General features: G+C 34.6%; 1 protein-coding gene across 1 annotated transcript in view; it reads left to right on the plus strand.

Annotated features, from left to right (window-relative positions):
- Window positions 1-19,743, plus strand: part of VWA8 (von Willebrand factor A domain containing 8) — a 404,132-nt gene that overhangs the window by 209,648 nt on the left and 174,741 nt on the right. Inside the window, exons 22-24 of the mRNA XM_051983869.1 lie at window positions 8,394-8,469; window positions 10,325-10,460; window positions 19,481-19,600. Of these exons, the coding sequence (XP_051839829.1) occupies window positions 8,394-8,469; window positions 10,325-10,460; window positions 19,481-19,600 (332 nt within the window). The remainder of the gene's footprint in view (window positions 1-8,393; window positions 8,470-10,324; window positions 10,461-19,480; window positions 19,601-19,743) is intronic.

Here is a 19,743-nt window from a genome sequence, read left to right on the forward strand (position 1 = left end):
TGCTATTATCTAACCAACATATTGAAGAGATAAAAATTTAAGTTTACAGAATTACTGGTAAATCTGAAAATGAAAGAAAAAACATGAAGATCAAGGTTTGATCTTTAAATATAAAAGCATGCATAATTATCTAAAAGCTTAGATTTAATTAAATTTGTTCATTCTATCTTTTCAAGTAATTTAAATTAGTGAGTCTTAAGGTCAGTTTGAATAGATCCACTTTAGTGTAGGAAAAAAATTGGCATTTACCTTGTTTTGCATGAAGAAAAAAATCAATTGAGTTCAGTGGAGTGTGAAAAAATAATTCACATGGACATCCTATTTGGTTCATCTAAAAATGTGTGGACTAGTGGGTTGTAATAAATCATTTGATTACATGTCAGTTTCTTTAAAATGTCAACTGTATAAGTACTGAGAACTGATTCCCTTTACTGTCAAAATAATGCATTCAAACTTATTTTAAAATATGCTGCCTTGAAATCAAATGCACGTACTAGAACACCACACTAAATTAGCTAAAGAATAACTTTTTTTATTGCTCATAGTGTCATAAATTATTAGAGACAGATTTTAGAAATCATTTAGTCCTGTCCATCTCATTTTAAAAATAAATAAATTGAGATCCAAAGCAGTTAAATGATTTTGCTCAATGTTATTCCAAAGGGATTAAGAAATGGAACTGAGGTTTAAATCTAAAACCTTATACTCCAAACCCAGCATTCTTTTTATTATACCAGTTAATTAGCCATGAATTTTTAAAAATCCCTCCAATTGATTTTGGTTTTGTGGAGTAAAATGTCTCTACCTAGGAAGAGTCTATTTCCAACTCCTTTTCATGAGAATGATGTTTTTAATTCTCTTATAATTAAAAAGGGAGTGCTAAAAATATAAATCAATTAATGTGTGAATATAATTGTTGCCTATATTTTCCTGGAAATGCTAGAAAGGTAATGAGAGAATAGAGCATTAAAGAACAATTAGCCATTCTTCCCTTCTAAGAACCAATCAATCACCAAACATTTATGTGTCAAGCACTGAGTTAAATACCAAGTATACAAAAGTAAAAAGCCCCCTGCCCTCTAGGAGCTTACAGTCTAGCAAGGAAAAACATTATTTTTACAGATAAAAAACAATACAAGAGTATCACCAAGAGCTTTATATAAAAGAAATCATTTGAACTCAATGTCAAAAGAAATGAAAATTTAAAAGTTGGAAGGAAGAGACAGCCATACAAAAGCACAAAGATGGGAGATGGTGCACTGAGAAGCAGTAAGAAGACCAACTTAATTGGACTATATTCTATGGGACAGGAATTATATGTAATAAAAATGGAAGGTCAGAATGAAGTCATGTATTGAAGAGCTTTAAATGCCAACCCAAATTCATATTTGGCCTGATTAGAATTAGGGACCCACTAGTAGTTCTTGAAGAAAGGAGTGACTTGGTCACTTGGTCAGATCCACACTTAGGAAAATCACTTTGGAATTACTTTGGAGGAGAGGTTAGAAGGGAAGAGACTTGAGTCTGAAGAATCAGGAGGCTATTACAATAATCTAGGCAAGAGATGGTAAGATTCTGAAAATTGGTGGCTATGAAGATGACAAGAAGATAAATGTTATGCAAAGGACAAAATTGAAGGCAGAGCCAAGATAGTAGAGAAAAGACTGAGCTCTCCCCTACACTTTATATATCTTTCCATAATGCCTGAAAACAAATAAATGTTAGAACAGCAGAACCCACAAAAGGATAAAGTGAAATAATTTTCCAACCCAAAACAACTTTGAAAGTTGCCAGGAAAAATTTGATATAGCAGGATAAGAGAGGACTATAGTGCAGGGCAGACTATGCCAGCAAACTAGGAGTAGTTGGTGGCCACTAAATCAGTGGCAGCAGTCCAGAATTCTGGACCTCTCAACCCACAGATGATGAGGGAGTTGGACAGTTTGTTAAAATATCACAGAGGTCCCTTTGCTAACATCAGGGGCAGGACTCTGTGCATTGTCCATCCTTGGATCTAAATTACAGTCTTGGATCTTAGTCTCAGGGCAAGGAGGAGCATTAGTATACTAGAGCTTGTTGCCACAAGGGAACTGATATTCTGGTTTCTGAGTGAAAGTGTGTTCGTGGTTACTTTCAGACTGATGCATAATACAGAAGCATAGTGAGCACACTTCTCTCTAGATCATGTTATTTTGGAAGAATTGAATACTTACAGGTTCCCAGAATTACTGCTGAAAACAGCTGCACAAAAAACATGGAGCTTGAGTTGGTACCCCCTTCATACCATAATCAGAGCCCCACTTTAACATAGAGTTAAAAGTCAAGAAATAGGCTGAAAAATGAGCAAACTGCATAAAAAAATCCTGGTTTATAGAAAGTTAATATTATAAGAAGATCAAAATAAACTCAGAAAAGGACAATAAAGTCAAAACTCCTATATCCAAAGTCTCAAAAATATAAATTGGCCTCAGGCCATCAAAGAGCTCAAAAAGAATTTTTAAAATTAAATAAGAGAGTCAGAGGAAAAATTGGGAAGAAAAATGAGAGTGATGAAAATAAATCATGAAAAAAATCAACAATTTGGTAAAAGAAATACAAAATATTGAAGAAAATAATACCTTAAGCCAAATAGTTAGAGATACAAAAATTCAGTGAAGAGAAGACTGCTTTGAAAAACAAATTGATCAAACGAGAAAAGATTTACAAAAATTCATGGAAGAAAAGACTTCCTAAAAAAATAATAATAATAAAATTTTTAAAAAGCAGAATTGGCCAAATAGCAAAGGAATTACAAAAAGCTCACTGAAGAAAATAATACCTTAAAATTTAGAATTAGGAAAATAGAAGCTGATGACTTTATGAGTCTTCAAGAAACAATGAAACAAAATTAAAAGAATTAAAAAATTAAAGGAAATGTGAAGATTTCTCATTGAAACACCAACTGACATGGAAAATAGATCCAGGAGAGATAATTTAAGAATTTTGGGACTACCCAAAAGCCATGATTTAAAAAAAAGAAAAAGAAAGCTTAGATATCATCTTTCAAGAAATTATCAGGTAAAATTGCCTTGATGTTTTAGAACCAGAAGAAAAAAATAAAAATTGAAAGACTTCAGTTCTAACTTTCTGAAAAAAATCTCAAAATGAAAATTCCTAGGAAGATTATAACCAAAGCTTCTAGATTCAGGAAGAAATATTGAAAGCAAGCAGTTGGAAGGAAACAATTCAGATTTTATGGAGCCACAGTCAGAATCACACAAGACTTAGCAGCTTCCTAGTAAAAGTTTGGATGACTTAGAATATGATATTCCAGAAGGTAAAGGAACTAGTACTATAACCAAAAATAACCTACCCAGCAAAACTGAGTAAACTCCTTCAGGGGAAAATAAGGGAACTTTCAAAAGGCCAGACTTTCAAATAACAAGACTTGAGAAAAGCATAAATAAATGAATGAAAATTTTTAAAAAGGTAAACATGAAAGAGAAACCATGATGGATGCTATATAAAGGTTAAACTGTTTACATTGCTGTGTGAAATTATTAGAGAAGTTAAAAAGAATATACGTAGAGGACAGAAGTATGAGGGGTAATTTTTTTTTTAAATTAAGGGATAAAGAGGTATGCAATGGGAGAAGATAAAGTAAGAATTAGAACATTATTTCAATAAAAGAGATATAAAAGTGGAGGGAAAGCTAGAATAATGTGATGGCTAACATTTGCATTCTTTAGAATTGCTTATAAGAGGAATAACATAAACACTCAGTTAAGTATAGAAATATAGATAGTGCATTGCAGTGGCCCTCAAGTCAAGAGGATCTGAGTTCAAATGTGGCCTCAGACAATTAATTATCACTTACAATCTGTGTGATTTAATCTTGTCACTTAGCCCCAATTGCCTTGCAAATATATACATATGTATGTAAGTAATGATATAGAGAAATCACTAAGAAAAACTATTTAATGAACAACTTCAGTAAAATACAGAATATAAAATAAATCTCATAAATCATCAGTATTCCTTTATATACAAAGTATAGCAGGTTTAAAACAACTAGAGACAATAAAATACTGGATAATATACCTGCAAATATAAACCCAGGAACTACATAAGCACAATTATACAATACTTTTCACACAAATAAAGTCAGATCTAAACAACTGAAGAAATATCAATTGCTCATGGGTAGGCCAAGCTAATATAATGAAAATTATAGTTCTACCTAAATTAATTTGCTTATTCAATATCATACCAACCAACTCCCCAAAATTATTTTATAGATCCAGAAAAAATAATAAAATGTATATGGAAGAACAAAACATCAAGAATATCAAGGGAATCTTGGAAAATGAAGTGAAGGAAAATGCTATGGTAATACCAGATTTCAATCTGTATTACAAAGCAATAATTATCAAAACAATCTGGCTAAGAGACTCATGAATCAGTGTGAAAGATTAAGTTTACAGTACATAGTAATATAGGAGTATAGTAATATCTGAGCTTTGGGACATTTATTCACTATTTAACAAAAAGAAAAATGCTGGAAAAATGCTGGGAAAACTGGAAAGCAATTTGGCAAAAACTAGGTTTAGACCAACATCTCATACCATAAGTGATATTTTATAAGCAAATTAGAGGGTATAAGACAATTTTACCTGTCACATCTATGAATAAGGGAAAAATTAAAGATCAATAGATAGCATTATGGGATATAAAATGGGTAATTTTGATCATGCTAAGTTAAAAATGCTTTGCACAAACAAAACCAACATAGTCAAGATTATAAGGAAAGCCAAAAATGGGGGAGTAGCAGGGTGAGAGATGGGGAGGAGTCTTTACAAGTTTCTCTGATAAAAGTTTCATTTTTCAAATACAGAACTAAGCCAGATTTATAAATATGAGTCATTCCCTAGTTGCTAAAAGTTTTCAAAAGAAGAAATCTATAATCATGTGAAAAAAATGCTCTAAATCATTATTGCTTAGAGAAATGCAAATAAACAACTCTGAGATACCACCACATATATATCAGATTGGCTAACATGATAGAAAAGGAAAATAATGTTGGAGGGAATGTAGAAAAATTGGGAAACTATTGCACTATTGATGGAGTTATGAACTGATCCAACCTCTCTGAAGAGCAATTTGGAACACCTAAAATGCTAAGGTATGCAGTAACCTTTGACCCAGCAATACCACTTCTAGATCTATATCCCAAAGAGATCAAAGAAATAAAAGCTATTTGTATGAAAATATTTATAGCAGCTCTTTTTGTGGTGGCTGGAAATTGATAGGATGCCCATCAGTTGAAGAGTAACTAAACAAGTTGTGGCATATAATTTTAATGAAATAGTGTTTTATTATAAGAAATGATGATCATGATGCTTTCAGAAAAATATATTATATATATATATACATATATATATATATATATGAACTGAAATAAACAGAAATAGGAGAACATTGTACACAGTAATAGCAATATTATACTATGACCAATTATAAATGATTTAGCTATACTCAGCAATACAATGATCCAAGATAATTCCAAAGAACTTATGATGAAATATGCTATTTGTCTCCAGGAAAAAACCTGAGAGGATATGGATGCAAATTGAGGAATCCTCTTTTTTCTGCTTGTTTTTTTCTGGTCTGGTTTCTTTTCCAACATGGCAGGAATGGAAATATATTTTGTATGATATATATATATATATATATATATATATATATATATATATATATGTAAATGTACACACACATATATATGCTATATCAAATTGCTTGCCTTCTGAAGAAAGGAATAGGGGAAAGAAGGAAAAATTGGGAAGTCAATAGACTCTGTGGAATTCATTGATGATTAAGCCAGCTTTTTTATTTTGTGTGAAATGAATTATTTATATTTAAATATTAAATTAATTTAATATTAAATACCTAGAATGTACAAGGCATTATTTTAGTTGCTAGGCTTACAAAGATGATTCTATCTGCATAGATAGATAGATAGATAGATAGAACCTGGGGAAAAACAAGTGAACAAATCACTATCAAACAGGGGAGAGCAACATACCTATAAAGAAATCTAGACAGGCTGCTATGACAAATTTGAGGCCAGGAGAAAACCTTGAAGGGATTAATAACCATTAAATAAAGAAATTAATATGTGAGTTTGACCTATAGAAAATGTGAAATATCAATAGATGGAGATGTTATATGAAAAAGTCCATTCATGATTTTAAAAAATAGTATGAAGAATTGCTTTAAAAAAAATGGATTAGGGCATGACAGAACAGGGAAAAGTAAGCTAGCATGGAACAAAGACTGTATGAAGGAGAATAATATGAAATAAGACTAGTGTTAAAATTTATAAGACTTTGAAGTCAAGAGTTTATATTTTCTTAAGTAGGAAGCAGAAATCCACTGAGTAGCCATTTGAGTAGGGAAGTAACATGATTTAAACGATTCATTAGAGCGTTTACTCCTAAGGCATCAGTATTGATGGTAGATTTTGTAAGAAGTTGACTGAAGTTTGTAAAATTAGGCAGAAGGCTGTTGCAATGGTCTCCTCAAGATGACCTGTGCTGGAGTAGTTATAGCATAAAAACAAATCAGAAAGAGATTAGAGGTATGAATGAAATATTGGGTAAATTCAGATGCCTAGACAAATTGGAAAAATTGCTCTGCTTTAATAACTTCTGGAGGTATCATATACACAGCAATAAATGTTTGTAATGGTGGCCTTTAGTCCTGAAAAAGTCTGTATTGTTTTCAGGATGTTCTATTTAAGAATATTATTAATTACTAGAAAATCAGTTTACTTAAGATTAGTTATTATTTTTCTCTAATCACTTACTCTGGTAAAATGATATTGAACTGTGAACTGACCAAAAGGAAGGGAACTGAAGGAAAATTAAGCCAGGGACCTGTGTAACAGCCATTGTAAGATATTCAAATGGCCTGAAGCAGGCGAGATTTCTTTTTCAAAATCTCTCAAGAAAAAGCCAACTGCCTCCCAATATTTCCTACAGATCGTCCTCAGCCTCTTACTGAGACTTACAGCTCCTTCAAAACAGTGGAATCAAACTCCAACAAATCCATCTACTTCAGAATGTAGTTAATTCAGTTCCTCTCAAAATAACGTTATTTCTCAATTCATCTCAGAAATGTTAGTTATCTGTTCTCAGTTCTCATCAGGAAGGAAAATAAGCTCACTGAGTCCTCAGACTATCCTTTCCAGAATTTCTTCAATAGAAAAGCTGTTAAACATTTAGTATTTAACAGGCTTTTTCTCCAAAGGTCAATTAAGAGGGAGAGTTCTTTAATCTTTTCTAAGTGCTTCAGCAGGTAACTAAGAGGCACAGTGGATAGAGCTCTGGTCTGGATTTAGGAAGATTCGTCTTCTTGAGTTCAAATCTATGTGAGCTTGGTAAAGTCATTTAATCCTGATTGCTTCAGCTTTCTCATCTATAAAATGATCTAGAGAAGAAAATGGCAAATCACTTCAATATCTTTGCCAAGAAAACATCAAATGGGGTCACAAAGAGTAGGATACAACTGAACAGCAAAAGTTCTTCAGGCAATAAGGGAGCAACAAAAATTTGTTGTTTTTGTGTGCCATATCCTCAGCTAAGTGCTGGGAATACAGATACATGATAAAAGCAAGACTATCTTGCCTCACAGAGTGTACATGCTAATAGAAGAAAATAACAAACAAAAGAGAACTGAAAGATTGTAAAGACCTATTTCTTTTCCTAAAAGAGAAAAGTAAATGACATGGTGGCAAAATTCAGAACATAAAAATCATAGCAAAAAAAGTTTACTTGGGGCCTTTCCAAAATGGTACTCCTTAGAGGAACTCACCAATAAGAAATAAAAATTTAAAAAAAATTTTTTTTAAGGAACTCAGAGGCAGCTAGGGCAAGAAAGCAGATGGGACATGGTGTCACAATCTGGAGAGTTAGCAGCAGATCCTGGAGGGGAATTAAGGATGGTTGCCCAGAACCTTTCTCAAATTGAACCTTTCAAGAAGAACTGAACATTGGAAGAAGGAAGCCATCAGGACAGAAAGATGTTCTGGGGTTAGAAGGTAGCCTGCTTCCAAGAATAAATCTGTCTCAAGATTCTCCAGAGTATATTACTCTCAAGAGTCTATATATGAGTAAACAACTGAACCTTTTCTCATCTGTAAACCCCAAACCAGGTCTCATCCTCTTAGTTGGTATTGTCAATTCTTAAAAATAAATAACTTTTATTTATCTTGCTTTACTATAAAGAAAGAAACATTGTTATTGCTCAAGATTATTAGGAAGGAACAAGTACTATTTTTATTATGGTTTATTTAATGTTCAAAAAGAGCATTTTATTTCAGTTTTCATTGTAAAATGTGTTTGGTTTAATTTTAGGGATACCACTGTACAGACACTTACTCTTCAGCCTTCTGTAAAAGATGGTCATATTGTGTATGAAGACTCTCCACTGGTCAGTATTTCTATCATGAGTGAATATTTTTTAAAATTGATTTCAGAATGATAACATACATTCAGCCTTTGGGAAGGCCACAACCTCCATTTTAAAACCAGAAATTCCTTATTATGATGTCAATTTTGAGAGCAAATATTTAAAATCTTAAACCTGGAAAAAATAATTTGTATTCTGCTTTTCCTTTCTCTTGAATGAGGCATTTCATTTTCCTTATAGAGACTGGTGAAGGCTGAATGGCAGTTCCCCCCACCTCCATCCCAGTTATATAATAAAATTAAAAGATGGTGTAGAATGCAGAAGTGTCAAACTCTAGCCAGTCAACAAAGTGGGGATGTCAAACCCCAGCCAGGCCCAGTCAGATTGAAGCATCACTGGGAAACCTTTAATGAATAGAGTATGATAGATGATGTACATTCGTAGTCAGGATTGGCCCACGGGGGCCCCCCAGTTTCTACTCCCTTGTAGTTGAGCGTGGCACCTGTGGTGTCCTGTGGCAGGAGCCAGCATCACATCCAGGCACACACACAGAGAGTCTGGAAGCTGTAAGGCTCCGGGTTGCAGAGCGGGGCTGGCCCTGCCTTGGGACGATGAAATCATAGATCCTCCCTTGTCCCTACTCCTAACGTAACAGGGCTAAGGATGATAGTGACTGACGGTTATGAAGAACCTGTCATCCGTTTTCTTGTTTGGTTTTCATGAGAAGCCTGGGAAGTAAGGATTTATAGATGAGAGAAGCAAGAGTGAGAGATGCTGAGTGAAAGGCCTGAGGTCACAAGGCTGGTGGAGGAGCCCAGGCCTCTGGCCCTCAGTCCAGACTCCTTCCCCCAACCAGAGCTTCCTGACTCTAAGGTTTGGCCCCACCACCCTCTCTGGGCCTGGGCTCTTAAAAGCCTGAGCCATGCTTCTAGAGGGGGAAAGAAGTAGACCTAGCATGAGGAATCCCAGGCCTGAGCAGGCCAATTGTGTTTAGTATTCATCATATTTGTGCCTTAGCAGTAGTCAGTAGTCTTACAAGATAGGGGCTACTGGTGTCATTAACTATATTTGTAAATGAAGAAACTGGAGAAAGCATGCTGGGCCTGATCAGGAAGAGCTGAGTTCAAATCCAGCCTCCCAGAATAGCCCTGTGACCCTGGATAAGTCACTTACCCTGTTTGCCTCAATTTCCTCAACTGTAAAATGGGTTGATAGTAGCACTGTTGTGAAAACCAAATGAGAAAACATTTGTAAAATCTTTTAGCACAGGGCCTGCCATGGTGAAGGTGCTATAAAAATAGTTATTTTCTTTCTTTTCTTACGTGATATAAACATAGAGAAAAAGAAAAAAAAAGAGATAAAGACAGATGGGCAGAGGAAGGGGTACAAAAGTCACCAATACATTAATAAAGCCTTGATATATACAGCGCTCAATACCCATACATCCTGTTGCAGTGGAAACTTGGAAATAATTGTAATTTCACTAATTTAATGTAATTTAAAATCTTAAAAGTATCTGAACAGTGAATTGGCCATTTTATTTTTAAAGTTCATTTAATTTACTATTTCTGCCATTTATTGGATTTCAGCCTAGTAATGGGCTGTTTTGGGGAGTTTGAAATTTTGCTAGTCATCCCTAGTATTAGGAGGAAAAAAAACAGGCTTTCCTTGGGCCTTAAAAGAGGAAAACCGATTGCTCGCATAGCTGTAATCTTTGTGATCTTTTAATAGATACTCAACTTTTATTCTCCTCTTTGCAGCATGATTACTATGTGAAATTAGACAAATCACTGACATAGAATGAGTTATTTATTATGAGTCTGTGACTCTGTGGTGTTTGTTTTGTTTGGTTTGTGATCATTTTTCTGTGTTCTAGGTGAAAGCAGTCAAGATGGGTTATGTTTTGGTTGTAGATGAGGCAGATAAAGCCCCAACAAATGTTACCTGTATTTTAAAAACTCTTGTAGAAAATGGAGAAATGATTCTAGCAGATGGGCGAAGAATTGTTGCAAGTAAGTATTAGAACAAAAATTTTTTCATATCTTTAATAAAGTAAATGGATAGGATCATTTTTCAAAGAGCTATCAGGGTTTCTTTTTTGTTTGTGTGATCTGGGGACTTTAATTATCAGTTCAAAAACTGGGCAGTTACATACAAAGAGCATACTAAAAAAAAAGACTGTATTACAAGGGATTGTTTGATAGGCTTGGGAAAGATATACTTGAGATAAAAATGATTTTCTTAAAAGAAAAAAGTCAAAAATTTAAAGAAATATAAAAAATATATAAACACCATTTTAAAAAGAAAGAAAGTTTAGTATCAGTGTGCTTAAGAAGTGTTTGAGACCTCTAATTTTTCAGACAGAAAGAGAGTTACAAAACAATGATTCATAGCATGGTAAGTAATACATCTAGAGATTAACAGTTCTCCTAATGCTATTATTCCATTTTTGCCTCATTAACTAAGAATCATCTTTATATACTTACTTCCATATTAAAAAAGGGGAGAAAACCCATTAATTTTAGTTTGAGCTGTATTTCAAAGCAGGAAACATAAGTTCAAAGCCTGCCTTTTCTACTCAGTGACCATGAAAAAGTCATTTAATGAGCCTCAGTTTCTGCATTTGTAAAATTGGTAAGACTGTTCTACTTGCTCTTTAAGCCTTAAAGAGCTAAAGAACATTGCATAGACATCTCTCAAATATCTCTGTGGATTATTTCCTTCATATATTGTCTGTAGGAGATTTTTATTTTTGATGTTCACCAATATCCTCCTATTAGTATCTGGTTGGCAAATTAAAACATTTTAACATTAGCTTGAATATGGCATAGACAAATAAAATTACTCTTTTATTCCATATAGAAATTGCTTTGAGATTATCAATTCTTTTGGCATGGCAGTGCTATTGTGCCATTCCTGTTACTTATCACTGACTCTAATGACTATACGGATTTTTATAGAAAAAAATCTTGCATGAAATTTTTTCATCTTCTAATTTGACAATTTTGATAAATTTCATGGCTCCTATATGCTAGTTTATGCTAATTTTGCTTCCTGAGAAGGTTTGAACATTCACATATGAATTTTTGAAAGGAAATAGCCAAAGGCAGTGCATCCAGAAAATATGACACAATTTATAAGTAATTTCCTAATCTTTGGTGGTTAGAAAGAGCATCTAAATAAAGCAGAGGAGCTTTTTATCCTGATGAAAGTGATATTTGCCAGCATTTCTAAGCACAAGAAAATAATGATTGTTGAGATTAATCTTTGTTAGCATTTCAATGTCAAAATGCTTTCAATGGTAAATAAGTTTTTGATTTAGGGTTTTCATTAGCTTCCCTCAATGTTGCCTCTAAAAATGCCTTCTGGGCCACAAGAAATAGTATAAAAGAAATGCTAAAAGAAAATGGTAATAATATAGTTGCCTGCCCTTCTATTTATGTTCTGTACCTAGAGCAGATATTCTCAAAATTTCATGTTTTTGAGTATCAGTTTCTAACATATTATTGGGTAAGGTCTAGAGGGAAGGAGTCACACGCTTAAAATATCAACACAGATAAAGAGATTCTTTGTGCCCCATTGCACGATACTACTTGAGAATACTGAGGCAAAAAGCCTGCTCTAAAGTAATGGTGGGGAACCTTGTGGCCTAGAAGGCCCATGAAGTTACCTGCCTAATCAACCACAAGCCTTGATGAATTGAAAGCTATATAGAACAACCTCCCACTACTTGAGTTCTATAAGTTGATCATTTTGTATGGCTGGTAAATGTTATAAATATTCAAATGACCTTTGGCAGAAAAAAAAGGCTTTCCACCCCTGGGGATATTGAGGCATGTTCCTCAAGTTTCAGTGACTATCAGTCCTTGTTCACCAACAGAAAAAGTTTGTAACTTGTCTGAACCCTCTGCTATATCACTTCAAAAATGAAGTGTGATTTCTTGTTGTTTTATGAGTTATATACTAATCTCATAATCCCAACTGATCACATATTTTAGGAAGTACAGCTACCTTTGTACTCCTTATTTACTACAGGGTTTAAAAAAAAGACTAATATTTACTTCCTAGATTGATCACTGTCTATAAAGTTGTTTTTACTGTGTCTAATTTTGTTTCTAGTTGTATATCTACTCATGATCCAGACTGGATACCTTAATCTATGATATGTCCAAATTCATGTAACAATAAATAGTATTCCATTGATTTTATGTAACAGACATGGTAGTTGAAATTAAAGTTCACTGCTCTAGGATTTAAGTCAAACCACAAAATGTACTTTTTTTAAGGAATATTTTACTTTATGTCAGGAAATGATTTTGTAAATCAAATTTTGCACAGTGTTGTGTATTAAATGCCTTCCTCAAACTCATTTCATTGCCTTTAAATTAAAAAAAAAAAAAACCAGATTACAGTATTAGTGTAGTGTATATAATACAAAATCATTCACTTCATGTAGTTGCAAATTTTTGCTCAAGATATAGGCTTTGTGGTCTGTTATTTTCTAAAAACATTTTATAATAGCACATCTAGTGTTTGACAGTTAAACAATATGCCACTTAGTTTATGTAATTGTTTAAAAGGATGCAATTCTTTGTTCTTTTTTTTTTTTTTTTTTAATTTTTTTATTTAATAATTACATTATATTTACACTCATTTCTGTTCCGATTTTTTTCCCCTCCCTCCCTCCACCCCCTCCCCTAGATGGCAAGCAGTCCTTTATATGTTGGATATGTTGCAGTATATCCTAGATACAATATATGTTTGCAGAACCGAACAGTTCTCTTGTTGCGTAGGGAGAATTGGATTCAGAAGGTATAAATAATCCGGGAAGAGAAACAAAAATGCAGATAGTTCACATTCGTTTCCCAGTGTTCTTTCTTTGGGTGTAGCTGCTTTTGTCCGTCATTTATCAATTGAAACTCAGGTCTCTTTGTCAAAGAAATCCACTTCCATCAAAATATGTCCTCATACAATATCATTGTCGAAGTGTATAATGATCTCCTGGTTCTGCTCATTTCACTTAGCATCAGTTCATGTAGGTCTCTCCAAGCCTCTCTGTATTCATCCTGCTGGTCATTTCTTACAGAACAATAATATTCCATAACATTCATATACCACAATTTACCCAGCCATTCTCCAATTGATGGGCATCCATTCATTTTCCAGTTTCTAGCCACTACAAACAGGGCTGCTACAAACATTTTGGCACATACAGGTCCCTTTCCCTTCTTTAGTATTTCTTTGGGATATAAGCCCAATAGAAACACTGCTGGATCAAAGGATATGCACATTTTGATAATTTTTTGGGCATAATTCCAGATTGCTCTCCAGAATGGTTGGATTCGTTCACAACTCCACCAACAATGCATTAGTGTCCCAGTTTTCCCGCATCCCCTCCAACATTCATCATTATTTTTTCCTGTCATCTTAGCCAATCTGACAGGTGTGTAGTGGTATCTCAGAGTTGTCTTAATTTGCATTTCTCTGATCAATAATGATTTGGAACACTCTTTCATATGAGTGGTAATAGTTTCAATCTCATCCTCTGAAAATTGTCTGTTCATATCCTTTGACCATTTATCAATTGGAGAATGGCTTGATTTCTTATAAATTTGAGTCAGTTCTCTATATATTTTGGAAATGAGGCCTTTATCAGAACCTTTAACTGTGAAAATGTTTTCCCAGTTTGTTGCTTCCCTTCTAATCTTGTTTGCATTAGTTTTATTTGTACAAAGGCTTTTTAATTTGATGTAATCGAAATTTTCTATTCTGTGGTCAGTAATGGTCTCTAGTTCATCTTTGGTCACAAATTTCTTTCTCCTCCACAAGTCTGAGAGATAAACTATTCTATGTTCCTCTAATTTATTTATAGTCTCGTTCTTTATGCCTAGGTCATAGACCCATTTTGATCTTATCTTGGTATATGGTGTTAAGTGTGGGTCCATGCCTAATTTCTGCCATACTAATTTCCAATTATCCCAGCAGTTTTTATCAAATATTGAATTCTTTTCCCAGAAGTTAGGGGCTTTGGGTTTGTCAAACACTAGATTGCTATAGTTGACTATTCTGTCTTGTGAGCCTAGCCTTTTCCACTGATCCACTAATCTATTTCTTAGCCAATACCAAATGGTTTTGGTGACTGCTGCTTTATAATATAATTTTAGATCAGGTACAGCTAGGCCACCTTCATTTGATTTTTTTTTCATTAATTCCCTTGAGATTCTCGACTTTTTATTGTTCCATATGAATTTTGTTGTTATTTTTTCTAGATCAATAAAATATTTTCTTGGAAGTCTGATTGGTATAGCACTAAATAAATAGATTAGTTTAGGGAGTATTGTCATCTTTATTATGTTCGCTCGGCCGATCCAAGAGCACTTAATATTTTTCCAATTATTTAAGTCTGACTTTATTTGTGTGGAGACTTTTTTATAATTTTGCTCATATAATTCCTGACTTTCCTTTGGTAGATAGATTCCCAAATATTTTATGGTATCAACAGTTATTCTGAATGGAATTTCTCTTTGTATCTCTTGCTGTTGGGTTTTGTTGGTGATGTATAAAAATGCTGAGGATTTATGGGGATTTATTTTGTAGCCAGCTACTTTGCTAAAATTATGAATTATTTCCAATAGCTTTTTGGTAGAATCTCTGGGGTTCTCTAGGTATACCATCATATCATCTGCAAAGAGTGATAGTTTGGTTTCCTCATTGCCTACTCTAATTCCTTTTATATCTTTCTCGACTCTTATTGCCGAGGCTAGTGTTTCTAATACGATATTAAATAATAATGGTGATAGTGGGCAACCTTGCTTCACTCCAGATCTTACTGGGAAAGGTTCCAGTTTTTCCCCATTGCATATGATGCTTACTGATGGTTTTAAATATATGCTCCTGACTATTTTAAGGAAAAGTCCATTTATTCCTATGCTCTCAAGTGTTTTTATTAGGAATGGATGTTGGATTTTATCAAATGCTTTTTCTGCATCTATTGAGATGATCATGTGGTTTTTGTTTGTTTGGTTATTGATATAGTCAATTATGTTAATAGTTTTCCTAATATTGAACCAGCCCTGCATTCCTGGTATAAATCCTACTTGGTCATAGTGTATTATCCTGGTGACAATTTTCTGTAATCTTTTTGCTAATATTTTATTTAAGATTTTAGCATCAATATTCATTAGGGAGATTGGTCTATAATTTTCTTTCTCTGTTTTCAGCCTACCTGGTTTAGGTATCAGTACCATATCTGTGTCATAAAAGGAGTTTGGTAGGACTCCTTCAATCCCTATTTTTTCAAATAGTTTATATAACATTGGAGTTAATTGTTCTTTAAATGTTTGGTAGAATTCACATGTAAATCCATCTGGTCCTGGGGATTTTTTCTTAGGGAGTTGATTGATAGTTTGTTCTATTTCTTTTTCTGAGATGGGACTGTTTAGGATATTTACTTCTTCCTCTGTTAGTTTGGGCAAGCTGTATTTTTGGAGGTATTTTTCTATTTCATTTAAGTTGTCGAATTTATTGGCATAAAGTTGGGCAAAGTAACTCCTAATTATTGCTCTAATTTCCTCTTCGTTAGTAGTGAGTTCTCCCTTTTCATTTTTAAGACTAACAATTTGATTTTCCTCTTTCCTTTTTTTAATCAGATTTACTAAGGGTTTGTCTATTTTGTTGGTTTTTTCATAGAACCAACTCTTAGTTTTATTAATCAATTCAATAGTTTTTTTACTTTCAATTTTATTGATCTCACCTTTTACTTTTAGAATTTCAAGTTTAGTGTTTGACTGGGGGTTTTTAATTTGTTCCTTTTCTAGCATTTTTAATTGCAAACCCAATTCATTGACCTTCTCTTTCTCTATTTTATACAAATAGGCCTCTAGAGATATGAAATTTCCCCTTATTACCGCTTTGGCTGCATCCCATACATTTTGGTATGATGTCTCATTATTATCGTTTTCTTGGGTGAAGTTATTAATTATGTCTATGATTTGCTGTTTTACCCAATCATTCTTTAGTATGAGATTATTTAGTTTCCAATTATTTTTTGGTCTACTTCCCCCTGCTTTTTTGTTGAATGTAATTTTCATTGCATCGTGGTCTGAAAAGGATGCATTTACTATTTCTGCCTTACTACATTTGAGTTTGAGGTTTTTATGTCCTAATATATGGTCAATTTTTGTATAGGTTCCATGAACTGCTGAAAAGAAAGTGTATTCCTTTCTGTCTCCATTACATTTTCTCCAGAGATCTATCATATCTAGCTTTTCTAGTATTCTGTTTACCTCTTTAACTTCTTTCTTATTTATTTTCTGGTTTGATTTATCTAATTCTGAGAGTGCAAGGTTAAGATCTCCCACTATTATAGTTTTACTGTCTATTTCTTCTTGCAGCTCTCTTAGTTTCTCTTTTAAGAATTTAGATGCTACCCCACTTGGTGCATATATGTTTAATATAGATAGTGCTTCATTATCCATGCTACCCTTTAGCAAGATATAGTGTCCTTCCTTATCTCTTTTAATTAGGTCAATTTTTGCTTTAGCTTGATCTGAGATCAGGATGGCTACCCCTGCTTTTTTGACTTCACCTGAAGCATAGTAGATTTTGCTCCAACCTTTTACCTTTAACCTGCATGTATCTCCCCGCTTCAGGTGTGTTTCCTGTAAACAACATATTGTAGGATTCTGGCTTTTAATCCATTCTGCTAACCGCTTCCTCTTTATGGGGGAGTTTACCCCGTTCACGTTTATGGTTAGAATGACCAATTCTGTATTACTTGCCATCTTGTTAACCCCGTTTATGCTTTCCTCCCTTCTTTCCCCTTTCCCCCCCTTCCAAGTATTAAGCTTGTGAGCACCCCTTGCTTCTCACAGCCCTCCCTTTTTAGTGTCCCTCCCCCCGCCTTAGAGTTCCTCCCCCTATCTTACCCCTTTCCCTCCCAGTTCCCGTATTCCCTTCCGCTTAGCTTATTCCTTCCCTTTCCACTTTTCCCTTCTCACTTTTCAATGAGATGGGAGAAGTTTCACCATAGATTGAATATGTCTTAAGATTTTTCACTTAAAGCCAATTCTGAAGGCAGTAAGATACCCACTATATTCATCCCCCTCCATTCTTTCTCTCAGATATAATAGGTTTCCTATGCCTCTTCATGAGATGTACTACCCCCACTTTACCCTTTTTCTGGTACAATGTCCTTTCCACATCAATTTCTAGAACAAGGTATACATGTATTCTTTATACATCTATATAGTCAAAATATAGTTCCCAAGATTAATCTTTACCTTTTTAGATTTCTCTTGAGTTCTATATTTGTAGATCAAACTTTTTGTTAAGTTCTGGTTTTTTCATCAGAAATAGATGAAATTCGCTTACTTCGTTGAATGTCCATCTTCTTCCCTGGAAAAAGATGCTCATTCTCGCTGGGTAAGTTATTTTTGGTTGCATACCAAGTTCCTTAGCCTTTCGGAATATCATATTCCAGGCCCTTCGATCTTTTAATGTGGATGCTGCCAGATCCTGGGTGATCCTTATTGTGGCTCCTTGATACTTGAATTGGGTTTTTCTAGCCGCTTGCAATATTTTTTCTTTCACCTGAGGGTTCTGGCATTTGGCCACTATATTCCTTGGTGTTTTGATTTTAGGATCCCTTTCAGTGGGTGATCGATGAATCCTTTCAATGTTTATTTTTTCCTCTGTTCCTATGACTTCTGGGCAGTTCTCTTTGATGATTTCCTGGAAGACAGTGTCCAGGCTTTTTTTTTCATCATGTTTTTCTGGGAGTCCAATGATTCTCAGATTGTCTCTCCTGGATCTGTTTTCCAGGTCTGTTGTCTTCCCCAGAAGGTATTTCACATTTTTCTCCATTGTTTGATTTTTTTGGATTTGCTTGACTGATTCTTCTTGTCTCCTCGAGTCATTCAATTCCACTTGTTCAATTCTGATTTTCAGTGAAGTATTCTCTTCACTCACTTTTTTAAAATCTTTCTCTAATTGTCCAATTGAGTTCTTTTGTTCTGTGGAATTTTTTTCCATTTCGCCAATTTTGTTTTTTAGAGAGCTGTTTTCTGTTTCCAGTTCACTAATCCTATTTTTCAAGGATTTTACTTCTTTATCCACTCTCTCTTTAACTTTCTCCAGACTCTTTTCCCATTTTTCTTCTAGCTCCCTTGTGAGAGCCTTTTTAATCACTTCTATGAGGTTCATCTGTGCTGAGGAACAGATGATTTCCTCCTTTGGGGAATCACCTGGGGACTGCCTGTTTTTAGTCTCCTCAGGATTTAGAGTCTGCTCTCTATCTGTATAGAAGCTGTCAAGGGTTAAAGTCCTCTTCAGCTTCTTGCTCATTCTGTCTATTAATCAGAGATAAACTACCAAAGAAAAACAGAAAAAACTGGAGTCTTTCTTTGGGGGGGGGGCTGGGTGTGTTATCGAGCTTCCTCTACAGACTGCAGGTGGCAGTAGTGAGGCACTAGCAGGACTGTGCTGCGCCTGCGCTCTGAGATCCCAAAGCGTGCTGAGTCACTGAGGGGGGGGAAGGGGGGGGGCAGGTCCTGAGAGACTCCAGCTGTTTGGGGTTGTGTTCTTCAGCCCCGGTGTTTTTAGCTTCTCTGCTGGGCTGTTGACTTGCTGCAGGTTCCAACCCTGTAGCGAAGCTCTCCCCGCAGAGACGGCTATGATCACTCCCCACCCCCTCTCAGCTCTGCTCCCGTGCTCTCACTGCCGCTGCCCTCAGCCTGCGCCCGATCTAAAACCGCCCCAGCCCTCCAGTAAAGACAGACCTTTCTTGGCGGATCTCAAGGATGGCTTCTCTTGGTAACTATTTGTGGGTTTTTTTCAGTCAAGCATTGATTCAGAGGCTTGTAATGAAGTGGATAGTGAGAGAAAGCGCGGAGCTTATGCAACTGTGAGCCTCCTCTCCGCCATCTTAACCGGAAGTCCCGCAATTCTTTGTTCTAAGAAAGATTATTAGCTATCAATAAATAATTCATTTCGAGAGATTTGAAAATGCTTTTTTTTTTTTTTTCCTTCCCAGGTTCTGCTAATGCGAATGGAAGAGAAAATGTTATAGTGATTCATCCTGATTTTAGAATGATTGTCCTGGCCAACAGACCTGGATTTCCTTTCTTAGGCAACGACTTTTTTGGCACATTAGGTAACTTGCTTTGCCTTCTTGGGAAATAGGAAATAATATAGCAGATAATAGTACAACATGGAATAATATGCAATGAGATGAATGATTGCCTGATCTTCTCAGCTAAATTGGAATGTCACTATCACTTAAAAAGTGCTATGTAA

The sequence above is a fragment of the Antechinus flavipes genome, chromosome 3, assembly GCF_016432865.1.
Source record: "Antechinus flavipes isolate AdamAnt ecotype Samford, QLD, Australia chromosome 3, AdamAnt_v2, whole genome shotgun sequence".
NCBI lineage: Eukaryota > Metazoa > Chordata > Mammalia > Dasyuromorphia > Dasyuridae > Antechinus > Antechinus flavipes.